Source organism: Trachurus trachurus, assembly GCF_905171665.1.
Source record: "Trachurus trachurus genome assembly, chromosome: 12".
NCBI lineage: Eukaryota > Metazoa > Chordata > Actinopteri > Carangiformes > Carangidae > Trachurus > Trachurus trachurus.
This window is the reverse complement of record NC_139908.1, coordinates 11149398-11174507: the sequence shown is the minus strand read 5'-3', so window position 1 is coordinate 11174507 and position 25110 is coordinate 11149398. Positions and strand designations below refer to the sequence as shown.

At 41.4% G+C, this 25110-nt stretch overlaps 2 protein-coding genes across 2 annotated transcripts; one reads left to right on the top strand and one right to left on the bottom strand.

Annotated features, from left to right (window-relative positions):
* Window positions 1–2589: 2589 nt before the first annotated feature.
* On the top strand, window positions 2590–19801 carry slc45a2 (solute carrier family 45 member 2; the record flags this gene model as incomplete). The annotated part of the gene is made up of 7 exons (XM_083983173.1): window positions 2590–3061; window positions 4878–5054; window positions 10161–10531; window positions 12212–12355; window positions 14217–14340; window positions 16325–16530; window positions 19580–19801. The coding sequence occupies 7 exons, from the start codon at window positions 2590–2592 to the stop codon at window positions 19799–19801; spliced, it is 1716 nt and encodes a 571-aa protein (XP_083839299.1).
* A 3849-nt stretch (window positions 19802–23650) lies between these two features.
* rxfp3 (relaxin family peptide receptor 3) lies at window positions 23651–24889 on the bottom strand (the record flags this gene model as incomplete). Its single annotated transcript, XM_083984193.1, has 1 exon — window positions 23651–24889. The coding sequence occupies one exon, from the start codon at window positions 24887–24889 to the stop codon at window positions 23651–23653; it is 1239 nt and encodes a 412-aa protein (XP_083840319.1).
* Window positions 24890–25110: the final 221 nt, after the last annotated feature.

Here is a 25110-nt window from a genome sequence, read left to right as displayed (position 1 = left end):
CCATTAATGAAACATTTCCATCCAGACAGAAGCATCGTCTCCTCCAGGATGACGATAACCCCGTCCACACGGCGACCGGGGGTCACTGAGAATCATGTGAATCATATGGGACAAATGTTGCAGCCACCAGATCTCAAGTTCTTCACCACCATCATCACAACGCCAAGTAAGAGAATATTCTTTTCTACTGATGTGCCACCCTGTTGTTAGTTAAAGAAATGTGAAGTTTGGAGAGGGAGTCAGGTACAGCAACACTTGCTTGAACATGTTTTAGCCACTTAACGAACATCATATTGAAAAGAAACAATAACAGTTGATGTGTTTGCTGTATTAAAATGTTTTCACTGCTTTAACTTGCAGTCAAACAGCTACTCCCTCTGGCTCGTCAAGCACATTTAAAGGGATAGTTCAACATTTTGGCAAATTGGCCCATTGCCATAATCGCTATAGTCATAATAGCAGTAGGTTTGTTACCTTTAATTGTCGGTGCAAGCTATTTTTACAATGGCGGGGCAGAGCCGTGAGCTGCTCAGAGCTACGCTACGGAGGCTGATGGAATTTCTTGGTTTCCCTCATCAAACTCATCAAATACACAATCCAACAACTCCAAAACGCTCTGGTGGACAAGTTGTGACCTGCACATTCACCACGCTATGAGATAATAACAGAACGTTACGAAACGGAGCCGTTTTCGAGGTAAATACAGAGACTGCTTGCTGAAAAACTGTCCCTGAAAGCAACGCGCATCAGTAGTTTTGCATGAATTCGCCTCTAAAACAACTCTGTCTCTTAACGTTGTGTTATTATCTCATAGCGTGGTGAATGTGCAGGTCACAACTTGTCCACCAGAGCGTTTTGGAGTTGTTGGATTGTGTATTTGATGAGTTTGATGAGGGAAACCAAGAAATTCCATCAGCCTCCGTAGCGTAGCTCTGAGCAGCTCGCCGCTCTGCTCTGCCGTTCTAACAAAACCTTGCACCGACAAATAAAGGTAACGAACCTACTGCTATGACTATAGCGATTATGGCAATGGGCCAATTTGCCAAAATGTTGAACTATCCCTTTAAGACCAATAATTCAGTATTCATGCAGCATGGTTGATAACACAGGCTGGCAGAAAGATCCTGATGTCATATCGTAACCAACCCCCTGCTTGCGTCTGCCTTTGCTCTGCAGGTCTGTGGGTGTGGACTTGGAGTTCACACATCTGCATCAGACTCTTGATCTACACAGCTTCCACAGAAGTTTCCCTCCTGTCTGTTCGTTCTCCATTTCTCTATATGCATGGTTCATAAAGGTAGCTATCCTCTTATCTTAAAGTTTTTGCCATTCCTGTCAAAATAACTTTTTTATTTTCTTTTATTTGTAATTTCTTCTGCTGCAAAGTGCTTTAAATTCAACATCCCCATGGCTTCTCTCTCTCTGACTATAAAAACAAAAAGTTCAGGCTGCAGCACATGATGATCTGATGACACATGCAATAAATAACGAGAGGCAGTGAGCAACAAACTCACCAGCTCAGCCAATCTTTTAACTTTATCAATGAGGGCTGTCTCTCCTCCCTGGAGCCCTGAAGACTCAGATCTACACAAGAAGCTGTTTCCTGTTACAAAACCACATGAGAGTAGGGGATCACAGTCAGTCACACACACAAACACTACCTCTCTCTCTCTGACACACACACACACACACACACACACACAAAAGTTTTACTGATCGCTCTATATTCTTGTCGAGTTTAATTTTATTTGTAAGAATTTCCATGTACTGTACTAAACAGTCAATTAATTGGCTTTAACCAGTCACAAGGCAGCTGTGGAGACTGGACAGGGACATCTGGATCATAATTATTATTAGTGACAAATCAAGACTAAAAGTCTAGAGGTTTAATAGCTGCTCTGTAACACTGTATTTAAGACATAGCGGTGCCGTGAGCCAAATGCTAACAAGCTAATGAGCTGTTGAATGTATTAAGTTTTGAAGATACTGAGTCATAAACTAAAGATGTGGATTGATTAAAGAACTGATCAGAAGCCCCCCTGTGAAAACTAATGAATATCACTGGTTAATCATTAGCGGCTGTGGAAACAGAGCAGTAAATAACCCTCTTCATGACACACATGCACTCTCACATGCATGTAATTCCTCACACGCACACACTCACTCCCATGAGCTGCCCCGGGCCTTTACTACTGTAGAATGAAGACAGTAATCTCTTGAGTACACCCACTTCTCTCTCTCCTCCCCTCTCCTCCTCCTCTTCTTCTTCATTGAACCCAACTCTACTCTGCTCAGACCAGGAGGCAGATCTTCTCATGTGAGGTAAAGCTGCGTGGCTCGATCGTGGACTCATTGCTCAGCTATGCAGTAGAGAGGAGGATTAGCCCAAGCTGAGCGCACCGGTGCAAGGACTGGGCACCCGGCCATTTATCCATCACCTGGCCGACTGACTGAGGGAGACACTGCCAACCTCTCTGCCTTTTGTCTCTGTTTATCTACCTCTTCACTCCCTTTCCATTCTCCCTCTTTCCTTCTCCCTCTCTCCCCTTCATCCCCTCTTTCCTCCCCCTTTCTCTCTCTCTCTCAACCATGACCCTTTTATCAGAGGACCAATCAGTCAGGCCCCAAGCCTGCCGGCTCCCAGAGCCTGGCAAGCACATTAGCACCTCCTTGCACCAACACCCAACAGATTACAGCGGGTCCAAAGAGGACTACATGGACAGTGTGGACAGCGCTGTGTTCGGGGCAGTGGAGCCCCCCAGGCGCTCTCGGGGCCGCCTCATCCTCCACGGGCTGGTCATGTTTGGAAGGGAATTTTGCTACGCCGTGGAGGCAGCGTTCGTCACACCGGTGCTCCTGAGCGTGGGCCTTCCTCGCAGCATGTACAGCTTGGTGTGGCTGCTCAGCCCCATCCTGGGCTTCCTGCTGCAGCCGGTCATCGGCTCGGCCAGCGACTACTGCCGGTCGACGTGGGGCCGGCGAAGACCTTACATCCTGGCCTTGGGCATCCTCATGATGGTGGGCCTCACTCTGTTCCTCAATGGAGATGCTGTGATTTCAGGTGAGCAGTATTAAGTGGAGGGGGATTGGAGGTAATAGAAGAGAGACATCAAGAGCAAGACAGCGAGAAAAGTGGGAGGTGCTGTTACAGTTTTAATCTTGTCATGTTGGAGAGTGAGTTCTTGTTATGGTGGCGCCTGTGCCTTTGATTTAGACGGAATAAGAGGGAATGAATAATCAGTGTTTTACATCTCAAAGAAACAGAAATGTTGTAGAACATTCTGTGGAAATTTGACAGTACTTTGATCTCAGTTTTATGTGTGCTCATTTCTGGGAATACAGAAGAACAATTGTGAGTTTTCTTGCAAACCTCAAGGTGAACATACAGCGGTTTTATATTGATCTTCCTATCACTACCTCTCCGTACCGTCTATTGCAGAACATCAGCGTACACCTGCTTTTTCAGCTCATCTGATCGGACCCTCTGAACTGCATCAGTATCTGCAGAAAGAAAAATTAATCTTACACGTGTAATCTCCTGAGAAAGCTCACTACCTTAAACTTGTGACTGAAGTTGAACGTGTGACTCGCCGGTGCTGCTCTGCGTCGATGCCCACTGGCACAGACTGATGACGAGGCCTCAACTGAGAAAATCTCATTGGACGTTTAGTTTGAAGTCGGAAACTGCTGATGACATTTAGTCAATTCACCACTATGCACCGAGCTCCAGGCAGGAAGCATCACGAGAAGATCTCTGCACAAAGGAATTTGTGACCTTTAGGACATAAAATAGAGAGATAAAGTTGAGTAAAGAGCACTACTCTCTGCACATGAGCTGCTGTAATTTTACCCACCAACTGAGCAGCTCCAAGAGTTCAGTGAGATGTGTTGACCCTGCAGACTTTGAGTCATAATCATCCTCAATCACGACTGGACGATAATCAGGGAAATAACTGGACATGATAAGAAATGCTGCAAAAATGTAGTTTTAACAGACAGTTACAGATTTTAGTGACCATACAAAGTTTGAGTGAATGTCTTATGTGCTAGACTGAGGTCATTTATAATGAATCCCATAATTATACAAGGAAAAAAGCAGTACGGGTCCTCGTTTCAGATCTGGTCCAAAGAAAATCAGCAATCAGCTTGTTTAAAAGCTATGTTTTCTTTCTTGAAAACTCTGATTGTTACTTGAGTTTCTATCAGGACGGCTCTGGGCTTTGCTATAATCAATAAATGGACTGTAAAGTGTTTCTTTCTTTTGACGTACGCTGGATAAGCTGATTACAACCCAGTCTTTCTCAGGGTTGTAGTAAATGCCACATAACTCAACACCTTGTCAAAAAAAAGCCTGGGCAAAGAAGAACAAGAACAACCTCTCAGTGTTCATGAGTTGCCCTTGAGTTTCTAAATTGTCTTTTTCTTTTTGTCGAATGGCCAGAAATAGGTCACTTCACCCATTACCCATAACTTGTTGATGCGCTTTTCTACCTATTTTTAAGCTTTGAATAGATTTGTACATTGCCCTTCTTCTTCTCTTTTTTTTTTGCTTGATATACTCCCTAGCTTAAAATAATTAAATCCATTTTATTATGTTGTAATTACATCCTCCAATTCTGTCTGAAGAGACCACAAAGCACTTGACACAATATTCAAGTCACAAGTCCGTTTTTATATGATAATTATTACCTGTCAGACAGAATGTGTGATTTTCCTCCGGGCTTCATGGATCTGTATTCAGATTATATTAACGAATGTGACTCTTAAGTTCAACACAATTAATGAAGTGATGAGGAGGTACCAACATCATGTTATAATTTAAATTGTTTGCCGCTGTGCTTGATAAGAGATGGGGTGTTGTGTTGTGTTTTCCGCAGCCTTGGTCAGTGACAGGTCACTGAAGAGTATATGGGCCATAGTGGTGGTGATGGTCGGAGTCGTGCTGTTCGACTTCGCTGCTGACTTCATCGACGGGCCCATCAAGGCCTATCTGTTTGATGTGTGTTCATATCAAGACAAGGAACGAGGTCTGCACTACCATGCACTACTCACAGGTTTGTAACACACACACACACACACACACATTGCTGTTTCTGTCGCTGTTAAATATTCATGTTGTGCCTTTTTCTGTCCTAAATCTGTCCTTGGTGGATGTTTTCTAATGTGTATCCTGATGGATGTGCTTTGAATTAAGGAGCATCACTTTTTTTTGTTTGCTGAGACATACGGTGTGCCTTGTGGGTATTATCTAGCTGAGCTTCTCTCATAAAACATGCTAATGTGCTGAAGTGGATTTTCCTGTGGTGTGAGTACACTGGTGGGTAGAGACGGCACAGGCTGAGGAACGTGTTTAGATTTCCATGACTGGTGCTGAAGTCTGTGTGTTGCCCACATGTCCACAGAGACCGTGGACAGATGCACGTCTGTGATGAGAGGCACTTGAAGGAATAGTTGGAGATTGTGCGATGATTCATTTGTTTCAGCAGTTAAATACAATATTAATGTCGTTCTCACATTTGCATGCTGAACATATTTGCTTAGCTCAGCGTGAAGACTGGAAACAGCCTTTCTGCACTTTTACAGTTCACAATGTGAAATCTCATGTTAAATCTCATTTGTTTAACTGGAGTAAAAAAGGGTAAAAAAAAAATAAAAAATCAGATGGAGATAGAATATTAGTCCTGCTACTGAATACTGTGGTCAGCAGGCTCTTTCTTAAACCTACTTTAATAAATATTAATGTATCATTGACGAGATGATGAAATGATGCGTGTATGGGAATAAAGTTTCCCTCAACTGCCAAGCTTTTTACATGCTCCATTTCTTTAGTTTTGCAGCCAATACATGTAAGATGAAAGAACTGAACTGTTTCATGGATTCTCACCAATACAGTGGCCCAATGTGAAAAATATCCTTCCCCTTGGTTTTATAAGCTTATGGATAACAAAGTGCAACCAAATACTTTCTTTTATAATGAGCGTCTGAGGGAATTACACACTGTAAATTTAGCTCACGCTTTCATATACGGAACTTTTCTGAACATGAGCCACTTGTGTCAGGGCCAAGTGCAACATCTCGGAGGCGCGTTTGGTCGCCTCTCCAAGCTTGTGTTCTCCTTGTTAAAATGTTTTGGCTGGTTTGTGTCAATGCATTGGCCGCATCCGGATGATGTGTCTCCACTTATACTGTGAATCATTAAAGTTTAGATGCAGAGAGGGTTCTCCTCGGGTGGAACTTATGAATAGAAACCTGTTTGAAGGGTACATCAAGAGCACCAAATGTCGCCTGGATGAGCTGAACAATCTGCAGATGTATTTGTGACATCCTGTGTAATTACAGACCTTGTTGTTGAAGAGATTTTGAGATGGCTACTTATGGATACATTTAAAAGCTTCTTGAACCCCACCCGCACCCTGCTTCATCATGCGACGACAAGATGCCAAATCAGCCTCCTTTATACCTATATATATATACAAGTAAAACTAACTATGTATTTGCTTTGGCATTTATGCTATGCAAAGCTGAGGATTGCATAATTAGTAGGAAACCTCATATTTTGATATTATCCTTTTAAACTCCGCCTCTGAGCCACCGTAACATCATCAAATAAGTTCCAAGTGAGTCTCTTGAGAAAGTCCTAAAAATATACGAAACCAAGAAAATATTTCTTCATGTGCTGCTCGTGGGCAGGATGATGTTTACAATAGCGGGTGCACTCATCTGTCAGCAGGCACCGGGTGGTGTGAGCATGCTAGTCAGACAGTAATCCAGCCCTGAGCTAGTCATGTGCTGCAGTCATGGGTCTGGGCTGAGAGAGACAGAGGCCAGGCACATGACTCTTTAGACGCCGCTGCCACCGCTGGTATGTGAGGGAAGCTTTCTGAAGAGGAGGGAGAGAGGAGAATTGTTGTGTTTTTCTCCTGTGATTCGTGTACTCGAGCGTTTCCACTTGCATAATCTGGCAGTTTGCTGCCAGTGTACCACTTTGGCACAGATGGAAATATTTCAAATGGATTTCCACAAAATATAGCACAGGCACAGATGATGAATGCTTAAGGCATTTCATCTACTCCCACTACTAGGCACAGATTGAGATGTCTTAACAGCTTCTGGACAGATTGTCGTGACATTTGTCTCATCGTCTCCTCAGGATAAAGTCTAATGGCCTTAGTGATCTCGTTTTCCAGTGGCGCTATCAGTCCAGTACTTTGGTTTATGAATAAATCCCTGCAAGACGATTCTGTGAAATTCAGTTGAAAAGTGTGCATTCAAGCTGAGAGCCACTCTTCACTAGGCTAAGACTAAGACAGTGGCCAGTGTTAACATTGCACCTGCTAAACATCCACTTGTGGTTGTGATCATGTGATTAATATTAGCATTTAGCTCATGTATCTTAATCCCAGACCTGCTAGCTCGGCTGTGAACTCATATCCATAGTAAAGATGTCAATTAAACTCTTAAACCCATAAGAGCGTCCCCCACTGATACTTGATTGTTTGGACATTTTCACATTATTCATTAACAGTGCAATATGTGTGTCCCTATTCTTGATTATTTATTTTCTCATTTTTATTCATTATTCATTATTTATTATCTAGTTTTAAGTGCACTGAGGGGTGGGGAGGGCGTGCCTCACCAATTTAGATGTCCAATTTGTGTACAATGGCAAGAAATACTATTCTATTCTATTCTATTCTGTTCTATTCTGTTTCATTCTTGAAATATGTTGTTAAGTTATTTCCATAAATATGTAAATAACTCTGACCGTGGCTGTGCAGAAAATAATTTTTCCTGCTGCAATTTGAGACCACATCAGTTGAACTGATAACCTTGTTTATCCAAACTGCCACTTGCTGAAAACAAATCTCCCTTCAGTCCCTCTGTGTGGGAGTGTTTTGCTCTGATGTGTTGGCACGGCAATAATAAAGAGTTCAGAGTTACTGCACGGCCTCAGAGGTAGCTACACACTTCGTCCGACATAAACATCACACAAGGAAAAGTGTAGACGGATCTTGAATCAAGAGATGGTGAGTGTTTGATGCAGCTCACAAACAGCAATGTTCTGAGTGGAGCGTGACTCCTGAAGTGGTTATTACTTCGCCTGCCACTGGATGAAATGTAGAAAAATAGCCTCCATTTGTGACGACCCAACAGAACAGGGCTGCTTGTCTTCCATCGGGAGTCGGCCGTTCTATACATCCATTAGCGAGACTGTTTCTCCACGACAGGTCACAGAGGAGCTGGAGCCGATCTCAGCTGACACAGGGCGCGAGGGCGGTTACACCCCAGTCGGGTCGTCGGTCTATCACAGGGCTGACATATAGAGACAAACAACCTCAGACACTCACATTCACACCCACAGGCAATTTAGAGTTGCCAGTCAACCTAGCCCACGTCATCAGACTGTGGGTGGAAGCTGGAGAACATGCAAACTCCACACAGGAAGTCCTCAGACTCTGAGATTGAACCCAGAAACTTTCTGCTGTGAGGTGACAGTGCTAACCACTGTACAGTACCACCGTGTATATTGTTATGTGCGTGTGTTGTCATGCATCGCTTTTATTACATGCATTTCTCCCTCAAGAGACGTTATTGCTGTCAGACTCATTGTGTTGCAGACTCACAAAGAGTCTTGTTCTTGTACTGTATGTGCTCAGCAGCAGGCAGCAGCAGGATGTGAAGCTGTGAAGACTGAATGAGGGTTTTGTGTCCATCTGTCCATGTTGTGACACATATGAAATTGGTTCCTCACCTTACTTGGAGCTGTCAGGCGTTTGCATTCAACTCTTCTTTTATAGTTCGGGAGATGAGGCTGTGTTGGTAATGAAAACCACTGAGATCAGAGAGAGACACACACACAGAGAGGGAGACAGACTTGTTTTCTCTCTGAGAGAAATCAGAGAGCTTGTGACAAACCAGCCCGGTCCAAATTCCTGATGGGACACATCCTCTGGCTGGATATTGAATTTACTTAGTGTAAATTTGTTGACAGAGATCATTGAATCAATTTTAACAACACAAATAAAACCGTCCCAAAATAGTAGGGTATTGGGATAATTGGAAAAACAACAGGTTAGATCGACCTCAGTGATTACATCATGTGATTTCCTATTGAGACTAACTGCGTGAACAGACTTAGAAAAGAACCTGTGATCACAGCAGCTTTCCCAGCTTTGGCCAGAGTTGTGTCTAATGCACCATGGTGCCACGTGATCAGGAGCTACAGCAGGCGCCATACTGCTGCTGCTAACAAAAGCTGCAGCAGTTGTCCTTGGAAAAAACAATGCCACGCACAGTTCACCATTTACACAACTTTGCCCTAAAAAAAAAGTGCTTTTGATTTGGCATAAGGATAATCTAATTTTATTTTTTCCCCCTTTGACTGATCAGACAGTGTGACAGTACAACACTGTCAATCCTCCATGATGTCCAAAAGTCAGTATCAGATCAGGGTTGGCAGCATGTCATCTAGGGATGTCACGATTACTTGTTTTCACAATTAATCGTGGTATTAAACGCCACAATTAATTGATCGTAAAGATTCCTAAATTACGTCAGAACCATATCGGCAGATGTGCGCCAAAGTAAAGGTAAATGCACAGATACTGGTCCATTTATCTAACGTAACGCTGAATTAGTAGGAATTGTAAATGTTAGCGTGTCATTTGTAATTTAAAAAAAATATTAAAATTAACTTAAACATTTGGTATAGATGACAATTAATGACATAAATATTTCAAACACTTCCCCCGGGGGATTAATAGCTGATCCTATATTAAGAGATTACTAATGTAATTATATTTTGACTATATTTGATTTTACACATTCATAGTGTTGTGAAATGTATTGATGCATAATAATCGTGATAATCGTAATACCGTGATTATTTCTCTGACAATAATCATACCAAGAAAATCTATAATCGTGACATCCCTAATGTCATCTGGTCGGATGAAGCCAAGATGCATTAGTGTGGATCAGATGGAGTCTAGCATGTTTGGTGGTGGGGCCTGCAGCGTTGTTTTCCTTTATTCTCAAAGAGTTTCCCCTTGTTTTTCTCCTACTGAGAGAGAGAGAGGAGGGGTTGTTATTCTTTAAAACCATATACGGTAACATTTCTATCTGTGCAGTGGTTTGATGTTCACCTCTGGGATGTGCAGGTCTGGGTGGAGCCTTCGGTTACCTGGTGGGAGCGATGGACTGGGGTCATTCGTTCATGGGCCAGCTGCTGGGCTCCGAGTACCAGGTCATCTTCTTCTTCTCGGCGCTGACCTGGGGCGTCTTCCTCACCGTGCATCTCTTCAGTATTCCAGAGCAGCCTCTGGGCAAGGAGGACCCCTACGCCGCTGACCTTTCCCCTTCCAGCGCCCTTCGCCTTCTGGGATCCAACAGCAACGGTTACGGATCTCTGGCTAAAGAGTCCGCCCCTATTGTAGTCCGAGGGTCCGTCACGGACCTCAGGCCCAGGTCGTTCTCTGCCCTAGGTGAGGCCAACTCAGTGACCTCCAGTGCCAAGCAGCCAAACAAAGAGGTTTGTGATTTGGACATTTTTCAATGAGCTTTTAAACCCACATGGTCACAGAGAGTAGCACAGAAGAGGCAAATGGACATGTATTGTATTGTAGTCGTGTAATGGAGTTACGATTCTGTAGAAAACGTCCTTGGTAAGTGGAGATGGAAGGTATAATCAGTGAACAGAATGTCCAAAGCTTTGTGTGGTGATATTGATTATATACTGTGTTTCAAAGTATATGGAAGCTGTAGTACTTTAAAATCTGGCCTTCAGAGAGATGATGACCACGATAATAACAACGATGATGATGTTGCTGAAGATGATCTTTGATATTTTCCTCCTGACTTCAAGGGGATTTTTTTATTTATTTTATTTTTAATGATCTAGATTTCCATTTGATAGTGCAGCTTTCGGAGCAGGGTGGATTTCGATACCCTAATTGGATGAATCAGAGTCTGTGTGTTCATTCAGTGGCAGCACCTTGAAGTTATCCTGCATCTCTATGTAACAAAATGATGATGAAAATTACAACACTACAAATGGGACCTGTTACAACAACTGAAAGTTTTTATGGCACAAAATATTGTTATAATACAATAGTTGCAGTGCTGAAAATTAAAAATTGAAAGTTGAATTTAACATTTTTTATGAGGTTTGTTCAAAAACCTGTCATAGAGATACATTTTCAAACAGTATCATCAGGATGACAGTCAAGTCCCACAGATAGTTGTGTAATAATTGACAAAAGAGAGCTGAGTGACAAGTTCATTTCAATTGACTCAACAAAAAAAATCCCAAAGAGTCATTGGGATTCATCTTCTGGGAACGATTTCTGGAAGCGATTTCACTGAAGATCAACTAAAAGTTGTTGAGCTATTTCAGTCCAGACCAAAGTGATGGACTGACCGACATTAACCACCATCCCTCGAGCTGTGCTGCCGGCTCGTCCCAAAATAAGAAGCTCCATCTTTGAAGCATGTGTTGAGAGATGTGGTGTTCAGGTTCAAATGGTTAATCCAGCTTCACTTTTCACAGGGAACTCTTCATACAACCTTCTGCATCTGTTTTTTTTTCTTTTAAAAGAATAAGATTTAAATTGGACACACAATTTCTTGCAACACGCACCGAGGCGGAGAGAGTGAGCGCTGATGAATTAATTTTCTATTCAATAAACAACAATTAATCATCATCAATCAACACTCTGTTCCTGCTGAGTGAATTTCTTACGACGTGTTGTTTAATATGTTTTGATGAGGACAAGAACAATCTGTCAGAATAACTTGTATCATCAGAGACAGCCCATGCTCTTCATTTAACGCTCTTGTGATGATCTGTGAATCTGAATAGTCATACGGATGTGAATGTGATTGATTATTTTGAAGAGGTCTGTTGTTTCCTTTCTCCTTTTCAAGTTTGCCCTTTTAATCTTTTTTCATCTTGGGTCTTCCACCCCTGAGTGAAGTCATTAATGCAAGTCCTCTGATATCTTTATGTGTTGGACCCCTTCAATCCCATTTTTTTTATTGTTGGATCTTTTGAACTGTCATCAGTCGAGGGCTTAAGTGCCACCAGCAATGAGATACCAAGAGAGTAATGAGTATTATCAGAGGAAAAGCTGTTTTATGTTTTTTTTTTTTTACATCCTGTCAGTGCGGATGCTTTAGCATTGATGTCTGTGAATTTTGTGTGTGTCTGCAGGCCCAGAAGAGGATGACATTCAGGTCGATGATGAAAGCTATCATCAACATGCCAGGCCACTACCGCTGCCTGTGTGTCAGTCATCTGCTGGGATGGACGGCTTTCCTCTGCAATATGCTCTTCTTCACCGATTTCATGGGACAGGTATATTGATATGTTGGTGTTCGTTGATGTGGACACTGTGCATGTGGAGCTGGACTCCATGTACATTTAAAAAAAAAGTCCCCTAAAGAAAAAAATATGACCCCTATTTGTTTTAAGGTTTTAATTCTGCTCTGTGCTCGTTCCAGAGCTGCACACAGCTCCTAATCAATGCTTGTTTTTCAGGCACTGTTACACATTTGAAGTGAATTACAGTCATTAGTGCCACTGAACTGCACTGCTCTGTGTTGCTGACGTAATTTGCCAGGGCTAATGAGATACGTCTTGTTAGATACCAAGCTTTAGATCTGCTTGGCAGCATAAATAAAAATCGAACAGCCTAAAATATCAAAGGATTCCTTTGTGTTTAGAAATTGGACATTTTGCAACATGTCACATATATATGGGATTAAAAAAATTCTTCTCTTCTCAACAGTAATTTTAAGGGTGTGATTCCTGGGCTCTGAGCCTTTGGAGTGGAGTTAGCATGTTCTCCCTGTGCCTGCGTCGGCTCTCCTGCTTCCTCCCACAGTCCAAAGACATGCATAATAGGTTGATTGGTCACTCTAATTGCCCGTATGTGAATGTGAGTGTGTGTGTTGTTCCTCTCTATAAGTGGGTTAGCCCTGTGATTGACAATGCATTACAGACAATGGATGGAAGTTAACCATAGCCTTCTATTATTGTAAATGGAATATCTTCAGGGTTATTTCTCAATATTTGCTCCAAATTGGCAATTAGTAATTCATCTTGGAAAATATTTTCCCATATTTCACACAAGAAATCATTTATCAGTGAGCCAACTATCGGATAATGACATTAACCATTATATTTAGCTCTACGCATGACTCAATGTCAAATGAGGCAAAGTGACAAAATGACCAGAAACAAGCACAACAAGCTCCATTAATCCTTGTTTGTGTGGGGGCAGATGGAGGGTGAGGGTGCGAGAAGAGTCTGTTGTGTGTAATCTTCTGTTGGCATATGTAATAATGATGAATGGCTTTCAGTTTCACAGTGGTGCATGCTGATCAAAGGATGCACTTCCCACCGTGACACACTACCCACTGCCACGGTTCAATAAGAGCCTGTGCGCCAACGTGTAATATAAAAGTGCAGACATTGTTATTATCAGGGATAAGAAATGTATAGGCAGTGGCTCCCTGCTGGGTTAAAGGGGAATTTGTATCTTTTTATAGGACGGGAAAGATGAAAGCATGTACTAAAGAGGTTGGCCAACATTTGATATCTGCATTAAGGAGACTGTGTGCTTGGATCTGCTCAGCTTTCATGGTTTTTCTGTGTTTTGGTAACATTTAACAATATAGCCTGTGGTTCACTGTTTAATTTCCTGTACCAATGAATATCAGTTCCTCCTGATGTAGAAGATTTTGGGAAACAAGATTTTTGAGAAGATCATAGATCTTTGTTATATATTATATGATATTTATTATCATATTACACATGATAACATAAAGTATTTTTCTAAAGACTAGGGCACAGTGCTGGGAAACAGAACTTTACACACAAACTACAGTGTGTGCTTAATCATTAAAGATTGGCCACGTTTGATCCACATCTGCCGGTTTATCCATGTGTGAAACAACAGCATGCATTTTACATTACAAAGAAATGTTAATTTCCAGGACTGTTATCCCGCTAAGTACCCAGTAATTACAAAAAATACTGAAGAGTTTAATTAATTTCCCCCTCCTCCACTTGTTACTCCTTTGTTCCCCTCATCAAAGTACCAGTGGGAACCAAATTACATTGTGAATCACATCGGTATTAAAAATCCTTACCACTGTTTCTCCCCTGTGTAAAGTTCTGTGTATTTTACAAATAATTTTTCTTTCTTTTGCAGATTGTATACAGGGGGAATCCATATGCAGATCACAACTCTACAGCTTACGCCACATATGAGCGAGGGGTAGAAGTGGGCTGCTGGGGTCTGTGCATCAACGCTGTGTCCTCTGCTCTTTACTCCTGTAAGTAAAAACGCATTTGAAACTAAATAATAATGATAATTTGCCTGGGAATGTGTGAAATGTGGTCAAAATTATACAAAAAGCTTGAAAAATTGAATGTAAACTCCTTGGTTGTCAACATCAGAAAAAGCTAATTAGAGTCAGGGCTTATCAAAACTGGAGTCCAATCAATGAAGCAAGATGGGAGGCGCGGGTTCACAGTAACTTTGATTCATAAGAAGAAGAAAAAAACTCAAACATTTTGAGTTCACAAGAAATCTCTGCTGATGTAAACCATGACTTGCAAAAAAAAGAGGTCTTTTTAACTTTGTAATCCTTCTCGGCCAAATTGGTTGCAGAGTCATGTCTGGGAGATTAGATATTCATCGGTCCACAGTTTGACAAACTGCCTGTGTTTTGTGGCTACTCCCCCTTGTTTGTGTAAAATGCAGCACAAATGCTTAATAAGGGAGAAATGAGCTCCAGAGTAACAACATAAGGCTTTAGAGAATAATCTATAGGGGAGACCGGGGATGGTTGTAACATGGGTCAATTGATTCACTCTGTCTATGCTCAGTTTAATCCTTCCATATGTGAAAAACTGGCACCCTGTGGCTGACAGCCAATTTTAGAAGGAAAAAACTCATTTTAAAGTAAGAAAGTATTTTTTCCCCATTTATTTTTGTGATAGCATTGCCTGCTCTAACTTTACTGTAAACTCTTAAAACTTTGTGTCTATGTAGGTATCTTTCATGCAAATTGTTACTGTAGTGCTAATGTTTTAGTTGTTAGCTGTAAGGTAAGCTACTGTAGTTCATGGCTACAAGGGTCGGGGTCAGTTGTAACAGCAATTTAGTATGTTAACCTACTCCAACCCAAGTTTTAATTGCATTTATGTTTTCTTTGAACTTCAGTTTGCATAGGTCTTGAAAGGCAAAGATGAAAGGGTTGAGGTTAAGGTTAGGATCAAACTATGGCTTGAAATTTCAATATTAAGTTTATGTCACAATACTTATTCAATAATGTTACAACTAACCCAGACTATGGGGTGAATTGTAACACTTCACTCCTTGTGTTTCAGACTAAACCATGCATTTTCTGTTTGTGTTGCGGAGAAAACAGCTAACAGCCATTTAACAGCAGACACATGTAACTAGTTTGTCTCACATTGTGAATGCTCTGGCTTAAAAGAGATACAAGATACAGAGAGAAGTGTTAAAAATGTTATAACCATCCCGGGTGGTCTCCCCTATCAAAGTAGCTGGTTGCACAGAAACCATGGACACACAAGAAACTGCTGCTGTGGCTAATTGCTTGTGTTTTTCTTGTAAGCGCCTTGTGTTTGTACTGTACCTGCTACACCGTAGCTAGAGATGTGTGTCCTTGTGAATGACAGCAACAAAGAGAGTTTGTGTGTGTATATGTGTGTTCATTTGTACATTCATTATAGCAGGTACTATCCATTAACATCAGCACGTCCTGCGGTTGTATCATTAGCTCCTCTGTGAATAACAGTCTTGACAGGTCGCAGCGGGCAATTAGCACTCCTTTCTCTTTTGCAATGGGATTACAAACATCAGCCATTCATTAGCAAACATAGGCACGCTAATTCAAACAGAAGGTTCTGTCAGAACATCGTGGTGACATTACAATTTTAAAAAAGGGGGAGAAGTAATGTTCTACATGAAAAGCAAAGTTCAGCCAAGTAATAATGGCTTGGCATGGTAACTGTGGAGGAGTACTGTATGAGAGTGGCTCTATTTATAGTCTGGCTGCTCAGCTTTTCATTCAGGGAGCGCGACTTTGCAGTCAAATGTCCAGTCAGCTGGAGCAAATCTGATGTGTACTGCAGAGACTTTTCAGATGCTTATGTCAACATCTCTGTAGCTGTGAAACGATGCTCAACCCTGAATCAACACGGATCGTGTTTGCTGTGATTTGCACATTAAACTCATCTCCTCTGTGACTTGTTATCACTTGTGTGTGTGTGTGTGTGTACTTTCAGATGTGCAGCGTTTCCTTCTCCCATACATCGGCTTGAAGGGATTATACTTCGTGGGCTACTTTGTGTTCGGTATGGGCACCAGCCTGATAGGCCTCTTCCCCAACATCATCGCCACTCTCATCCTCTGCAGTGTGTTCGGCGTCATGTCCAGCACACTCTACACCATCCCATTCAACCTGATAGCGGAGTATCAACGGGAAGAGGAGGTACTGGACTCACTCACAGTAGTTTTCAAGGTTGAGATCAGAGAAAAAAAAAGAGAGAGAAAGAGATGGGATGTTTGCAACCAAAAAGTAAAAAAGGATCAGGATGTAGCTTTTATTTCATTTTCAAAGCCAAATGTTTGCATATAATTGAAAGGTGCTACATGGAGTTTCATTGATGACAAACAAAAGTTACATTTGCATCATTAGTACTTTACCCACACTCAGTTTATCCATCCTTGAGATCTAACAAATGTATTGAATATGATTCAGTTCAGTTCAACTCAATGCAAAATACTTTATCCCCAAGGGGGGATTTGCACAGGCACAGTTTTTTCAGGCATCAGCAGCATAATACAGGAAATTAAAGTTTATATAGAAAAGAGAAGAAAAAAACAACTGTCCACGTTATGTTTTTCTGTCCTCATGAAACATTTCAAAGTAAATTAGTATTTATAATCCCTGTAGATCACTGGAATAGTCTGAATCCATTTGCAAGACTGTGCGTTGTGCTGCTCACATGCAAGTGCACGTGTTCCTGTGTGTGTGTGTGTGTGTGTGTGTGTGTGTGTGTGTGTGTGTGTGTGTGTGTGTGTGTGTGTGTGTGTGTGTGTGTGTGTGTGTGTGTGTGTGTGTGTGTGTGTGTGTGTGTGTGTGTGTGTGTGTGTGTGTGTGTGTGCACGAGACAAACAGAACAGAGATGCTGCTCCAAGGCATCAAGCCTCCACAGGGAACCTTCAACTTTGCACCAACAAAGAGCGACACTGGGTTTATAACCATGGGTTCACCCAGTGACTCTTTGTTATTTTTTAATACAGGCATTCAAATGTAAATGTCAGTCATTGAACAGTTTTAAATCAATCTGTATACGGTTGCCTTGAGAGCTCAATGCAGTGTGACTTAAGAAAAGACATTCAGAAAAGGTCTTCAGTCAATTTGTCAACATATGCACTGTAAAAAAAAAAAAAAATCTCAACACATGCATATAAACAAAGAAACGCTGTAGCCCTTGACCTTAGATGTCCAAAGACTACTTATCTATTTCTGTTACCACATGTGTTTCTTCAGTGTGAGCACCAGAACCATTTCTTTGTTGTAGCTCACCTGAACAAGACAAATGAAGATACTAGCTCGGCCCGGTGGGAAAATTATGAAACAAGAAAAAGTAAATAATCATCTTTGAAAACAATTTAAAACTGGTTCCCATGATGAAACAAAACAATAAAATAACAAAGACGAAATAATCATCAGCAGACTGAAAAACCATTTAAAACAACAGGACGTTTTCTGTCATGAGACGCTGAGGTAGCTCTGAGAAACCCCCCAACTCCAGAGCCACAGCAGACGATTGTAATTGTTCTTTTAAAACTTGGAAGTAATTCTTGTGACAAGTAAATGAAACTTAATGTCTTAAATTGGTTTAGTTTTGTTTTCAATCAATTTGCTTTATTGTACCTGGTACCAGTGCTGCTTTCCTGGAACTCCTGGGGGCTTGTTGTGCAGCTAAATGTTACAGCCGTCACATTACAGCACTAAGTGTGCACTGCTTTGTGCTGCAGGCTAGCAATAAGAAACTTTACTACACTTATCACTATATGTACTATGTATGTACTGTACAGTGGGCAAGATCAATACATCACAGAATAATAGGCTCATTATTGTGCCTTTATTGAATTGAATTGAATTGAAAACTTTATTGAACAACGTTAAACAAGTGTTCAAAAGGATTAAAACACAATAAAGCCCAAAGGCTTATTTCCATTGTGGTCCTTTGATGGTAGACAACATGGATTTAAAAACAAGGAAGACAACACACAACACATGGAAAGACACTAGGGCACATAGACTACCACATTGAAGAAAAAGAACAAGACGAAATAGATAAGACAAGGGAATTAGGTCCCAAACAAAAACAACAAAACATTTGACAGACATACAAACAAACAATACAATAATCTAGTGCTACACTGCTCTTTTGATTTAATTTATCAAAGAGTCATTTTAAAAATGACAATAAATTCCTGTGCATAAAGGAAACTTACACCACCAAAATATATAGTATATATATTTGTGTGTGTGCGTGTGTGCATGTGTGTATCAGGTTGTCAAATTGTTTGTTTTCTGTTGTGACATTGAACTTTTCATGGACAGATTTCCAATAATCAAACTTGAAACAGCACTCACTCCATACTCTTATTATGCCTGTCTGGTCCATCAGAACAGTGCAAACTGGTCTAAAGTGCTTTGTTTTTGGTGCCATTTTATTTAATTGATGGTTCCATCAGGGTAATCTTCAGTAAAATATTATATTTAAAAAGCTATGGTCCTCTTGGCTCCCTTTAGACCTGCATAGTCGACCCCAGACATTGGCAGCACAGCACTAACAGGCTGCTCTTGATAACACAACATTTTCTGGCAGCATAGATTTGTCATTGATGTCCACTCCACTTGTTTGGAGATCATAATTCTGTCCCTGGCTTTTGAGAAAGTGTGTGAAGTGCAAAAATGATGAGAAGGAAGATGGTTAAATGTCTCTTGATGGCCTCTTGATACAAGGTAACTTTTCTTTTTTGCTGAATGAACAAAAAACATACAGTCAAAAATGACTCCCACTCATTTGAAAGCTGGTGTAATAATATTTCTGCAGACTTGATCATCTATTTTTCTCTTCATATATTGTAGATGTAATGAATAATAGAATGCAATATAGTTAGGGGGTGGTTGAAAAATCAATAATTTAGCAGAAAACACTTTTCCTTGAGTCGCTGTTGTGATGTCTACTGGCATCTTCTGTCAATACCATAATAAGGTGAATCAGGTGAGCTGCTGATGAAATGGCTGAGATGCCTGAGGAGACAATGAAAAAAAAAAAAACCCAACAGATATATGAGGTTGCCCCTTAATATTTTCCCAGAGCTGAACCTGTTTACTCAAGTGATGATTGCTTTCTGTCATAGACATTTCCAGGTAATGAAGTAAATTGATGACATCAGATTTCCTTCTCCTTTTGTTTTCCTGCTCCCGTACACCACCACCACGGTTGTGCTTCCAGGAACTCATTAAGCTGGGAGGAGGCAATCAAAGTCCGCGAGGCACCGGGGTGGACTGCGCGGCACTCACCTGCATGGTCCAGCTGGCTCAGATCATCGTGGGTGCGGGGCTCGGCGCTCTGGTCAACGTGGTAGGAAGTGTAATCGTGGTGGTCCTCTCGGCCTCCACCATGTCTCTGTTCGGCTGCATCTTCATCGCTCTCTTCATCAGACACGTGGAATGATTCTGCTCATATAAAAGTATTTTAAATGGTGTTGTTGTTTTAATAAATAAAGATTCTTTATTATAAGCTTAAAACCTCTGATTCTCATGTTTCCTATGATGTTACTTCAGTGTCTGATTTGATTGGCAGCTCGGTGCTGTGCAGCAGTGGTGGAGCCAAAACATTTTGACTGGGACCTAGAAATTAGCATCTTTTATAACCCACTACATCGACCTTGTGGCAAATATGACGAACATTATTGAGTTAGAGTGTCTCACCATCACCCCCACGCACATGCACAAGGATGATTGATTCTGTGACTTAACAACAAATGTGAGGGACCCACAAAGCAGATTGTGCAGGCCTGTGAGTGTCGAGTGGACACTTGAGTCTAATGTGTCACAATAAGCAATTATTCATTAATTCAAAATTTGATTGACTAGGATAAACCACTTGAGAGGAATCCTCTTGTTTTCAAGGGGTCTTAACATACTGTATATTACGGACAAAAAACAGAACAGAACAACAATCAACGATCTACATACATATTATAACAAAGACAACACAAACATAAAAATAATGAATACAGAAATGAGCACAAGCTCTCGGTGGCCACAAATAGGCCATAAGCAATAAGCAAATATAATATAATATAAATATAATAACATACAAAACAAAAGCAGTGATATAGTGACGATAACACCTTTAATTTTGAAGGATATGTTAAATAAATAAAATGCAAACAGGCTGATGATTATATTAGACGCAATAAAAAAAATGCAGAACAACAAAACAAAAATCCATAGTAAAGAATGAGTGATTAGTAAAATATATTAAACAGAAGGGAAAATATCCATAGACTTTATGTTGTATAACATATTTTTAACGAGTTAGTAAAACTTTTCTGTGTGTAAAAAAGAATTATTCAAAGCAGCATAATGTCCCCCCCCCCCCCCCCCCCTCCATGTCTTTAGACATATCTGAAGGGAATCTAGAAACTTATCAAACTAGTCAAAATCCTGCCACTGCTCAGTAAACCAGCCTGGCTGATTTAGCTATTGGCGGGGAGCGGAAAGAGTAGAAGAGTGACTAATGTGTGGTAACCCATGGGTGCTGCCATCCATTGTCAGCCATGTCTGACTTTTTTTCACTGAGTCATGAGGAGGAGCAGAAGTTGTCCTCCTCTGGCCCTGATTATGTCTCTGTTCCTGCCTCCAGGGTATTGTCATGCAGAGAAAGATCAGTGACTCACTCACTTTTCAAAAGCTTATACTTCCTCTCCTGCACTGACATCTACAGAAGACGGCTGCTGTCTCTGAAGCTATACTGTAGTGTTTCACAGATTTCACGTGTTCATCGCTGTGATTGTGAACATTCATACATGTTTTCAAATGTAAGCTAAAGTGCTGTATAGGTTCACAAAACAACTAAATAACTTTGAAAATCTGTTTACTAGACATTTGAAACACTTCAAAGACTTTGCTCCAGTGCCTGAGGAGATCATTGGAGATTATCTCTTGAGGAGCACATTTGAATTTCTAATCATGATTGTGATTGATGTCATTTTCCCTCCACTACCACAGGAAATGCTCTTTTGTGTGTGTTAAACTGATTCATGTTGTGTGTACCACCAGATTATATATTCACACAACAGATTGCTCTGGTGCACCACTTTGATACCCAAGTCTTCTGGGCCAATGGCTATTTATTTCTAATTATTTACATTAGCCTGTTGCTGTGCATGTAAAATGATTCCCGTTGCTCTCAGCTGTTTGAAATAAAAAAACAAATCTATACAGTGTTTATCTCAAGCTGCTGATTGCAGACTCCTATGGGCTCGTCTGGCAGATATGCATGTACTGTTTCTGTTATTGTTTTGTCTAACCCACAAACACACACAGAGACCTTTGAGGCAGCAGCTGGAAGTATATGAACAAAAAGAGTTTCTTTAGACTATTAAAATCATTATTTCAAAAGGCACTTTTGAATTCGGCACATGAATCGAATCCTGCACTTTCTGTGAAATCTGTTTGCTGCTTACTTCAGAGTTCCCTTGAGCAAAATAAAGCACCCTAAGCCCCAAAAAAGCTGTCCAACTATCTGCACTGGTCAGCCATCTTTCACACTGAACTGCTGTTCTGTTACAAGCTCATATTTGGAGGGAAGTAGTGAGTGTGGAGTGTGGTGATTTAAAAAGCAAGTCACTGATGATATTCTTGCACATGGTCTCAAATAAATGAAGCAAGTGGTTTACCCATGTGACTTACTCCTCTGACTCCCTGCACATGGAACTGGTTCCTGCAGCTTAAGTGCTTAATTTTACTTCTTGCCAGCACAAATAATACAAAACACACAGCCTTATTCTTTAATTGTGCCAAATTTTGCCATTTAGTAAGTCTTCTTAAGAGTTATTTGAATGAATCATTGAAGCCTGGGCTCATGTTGTTTCTGGTAATTAGGAGTTATTCAAATTTCTACCAATTAAATTTGTCCAAAAACAAAGTCCACTAAGTGATGAGTCGTGCTCGCTCTGACATTTAAAAGTATAAACTTGTACTCTTTTTTTCTTTTTTTAGTTTTAATGGAAAATATCACAAAAATTTAAATATGTTGAGATTAAGGTTGTTTTAATGACAAGTTCCCCTCATTAATTTTTTTAATAGGTGGCGAAAGTATATAAACAAATTAAAAATTAATAGCCTTTTGAAATTGGTCTAAAATAATCGCAGGGTGAATTAGTTCATCTAGCTCTGCATAAATTATGACAAAGTAAATTAATAGAAGTTTATTTTATGTATGTCAGGTTTGATATACTTATGTCAGTGTCTGTTGTGTTTACACATCAAAATGCACTCTCAGATGCTCCAGAAAGAAAGAAAAAACAATACACTCTGTTTAAATGCTTCCAAAAAGACAATTTATTGAACACAGATGTGATGTTTCATCAGCTGATGTTCAGCATGTGACCAGGACGGCCCACATGTCAGTTTCACCCAGTTCAGCCCAGGTGCATGTGGGTCCCTGGTTGAGCTGATCAATAACAGCAATATTGGCCACTGATCAGATTATTTACAATATTTATGACACAGAACTCATGAATTTCTTATGCACCCCTCCACACAAAGTCCCTGAGACAAGAATCATCCAAACATAGTGAATCTCATTGAGTCATTAACAGTGAGACATATCGTCTTCTTCTTCCAGTCTGTCTTTTCCTTCACAGCTGGATGTGTAAAACATTTTTGCTCCCTTTCAATGTGATGTCAGTGAAAGTTACACAACATTTAAAAGCTGTAACTGTTTAGAGATTTAAAAAACAACATCTTTGTCACATCTTTCTTACTTTATTCAAAACCAAAAAAAAAAAAAGTTTTTTTGAATGCACAACAGAAAGTTTCTATAATAATAATGATAATCTGATGTAAACAAATATTTTTAACACCAAACATAGGCTATTTGAAGCATCAATCCAACTATTTCTTTTTCTTTCATAATTTCGATGTTTAAAATTGGTCCACCGCCCGGCTACCAATTTCTGTGGCTTAAAACCTGAATGAATGACATGTTCATGAAATGAAAAGCACTGTCCACCTGAGTGTAGATAACACATTCTCAGCCTGAAAACAGAGAAAGACATTGGCACATTGACGCTGGCACATTCAGTGTCTTCTTCTTTCTAAATCACAGGAGTTAAAAGTCCTGTTCCTGCCCTGAAATGTATCGTGAAGTGGTCGATGGTCATTTCCCGTTTGAGCTTCTTCTCTCGCCCTGTTTGTTCTCCTGACAACTGCGCGATAAGAAACAGTCCACTTAACACAAATGCATAGAAATAACAACTAACAAAGGATTTAAAAACTGTCCCTCAGTGCTTCAAGTGCTGTTTTGTGGCAGTTCTCTCCTGTCAGTGTACATAACCGCCCCGGGAGGATAAAACACCATCGCGGGCTCCACGGGCGCGCTGGGCACCGGAACTCCCCCCTGATCGTACATCTCCGGCTTGGTGGAGGCTGTGATCGGCCTGATGGTGGTCATGGTCGGAGAAGTCATCCGCCAGAAGAGTTTTTTCAGCGCTTTTCTGAACTCCCGCCTCATCAGGCAGTAGAGGATGGGGTTCAGGCAGCTGTTGGAGTGCGCCAGGCACACGGACACGGGGAAGACGTACACCTGCGTGGTGTAGTACTCGTAACTGAAGTGAACCACGTTGAGTTTGATGAGGATGCCCCAGGCTGTCAGCGCCTGGTTGGGCAGCCAGCAGAGGAAAAAGGACAAGACCACGATGGTGACAGACTTGGTGACCTTGGCGCGTCGCTTGGCGCTGGAGGTGTTGATGTTTTTGGAGGTGATGAAGCGCAGAAGGAGCAGGTAGCAGGCGGAGATGATGCCCAGAGGCACCACGAAGCCCAGCAGCACTTTCTGAGAGTGATACAGTCCCAGCCAAAACTGCGCGGTGCCGTTCGTCTCGGGAAACTTCACGAGGCACAGGTCCTCGTTGGAGACCGTGACGGTCGTGGAGAAAACTGCGTGCGGCAGCGCGGCGGAGACAGCGGCGAACCAGATGAAGACGGTGATGCAGCGCGCGGAGCAGCAGTGCGTGCGCCGCCGTCTGCCCTTGAGCGCAGAGGCGAGGGACCAGTACCTCGCCACGCTCATGGCCGTGAGGAAAAACACGCTGGCGTACATGTTCATAGCCGTCACATAAGACACTATCTTACACATGGCTTTGCCGAACAGCCAAGTGAAGTCCAGCGCGTTTTCCACCGCCCAGAAGGGCAGAGTCAGCACGAACTGGAAGTCAGTCACCGCCAAACTAGTGACAAAAAGGTTGATGGAGGATTTTTTCCACACTTGTTTCGACTTCATTAGATACAGGACCAGTAAGTTCCCAACCAAACCCAGCGCGCAAACCAGAGAGTAAATGATGGAGATGGTGATCCTCACAACAGCGGCTCCGTCTCCCACGACATCAGTTTTGTCCAAGTCTGACTGGTGGAAGTAGTCGCCCGAGGAGCGGTTGGTCGTGTTGAAAACACAGCTGAAGTTGAAGGAGGCAGCGTAGACTACTTCTTCTGCTGAGCCCTCGTAACCAGTGTCGACCAATTCCTCAGACATTTTTTAACTTAATTCCCCGAGGATGTCCCGTAAAGTCATCTCCAGATCCAAAATGCTCCGAGTGCACTCCCACTTTAGCTTCTACATAAACACACAAAACATTTACAGTGAATCGAAATGAGCAGAAAATGATAGAAAGGCAGACTGTATAGCTGTGCAGGCACCAGAGCTCCTCCTCAGGTTGCTGTGCTGCTCTGAGGTTTATGAGCGTCTCAGCTCTC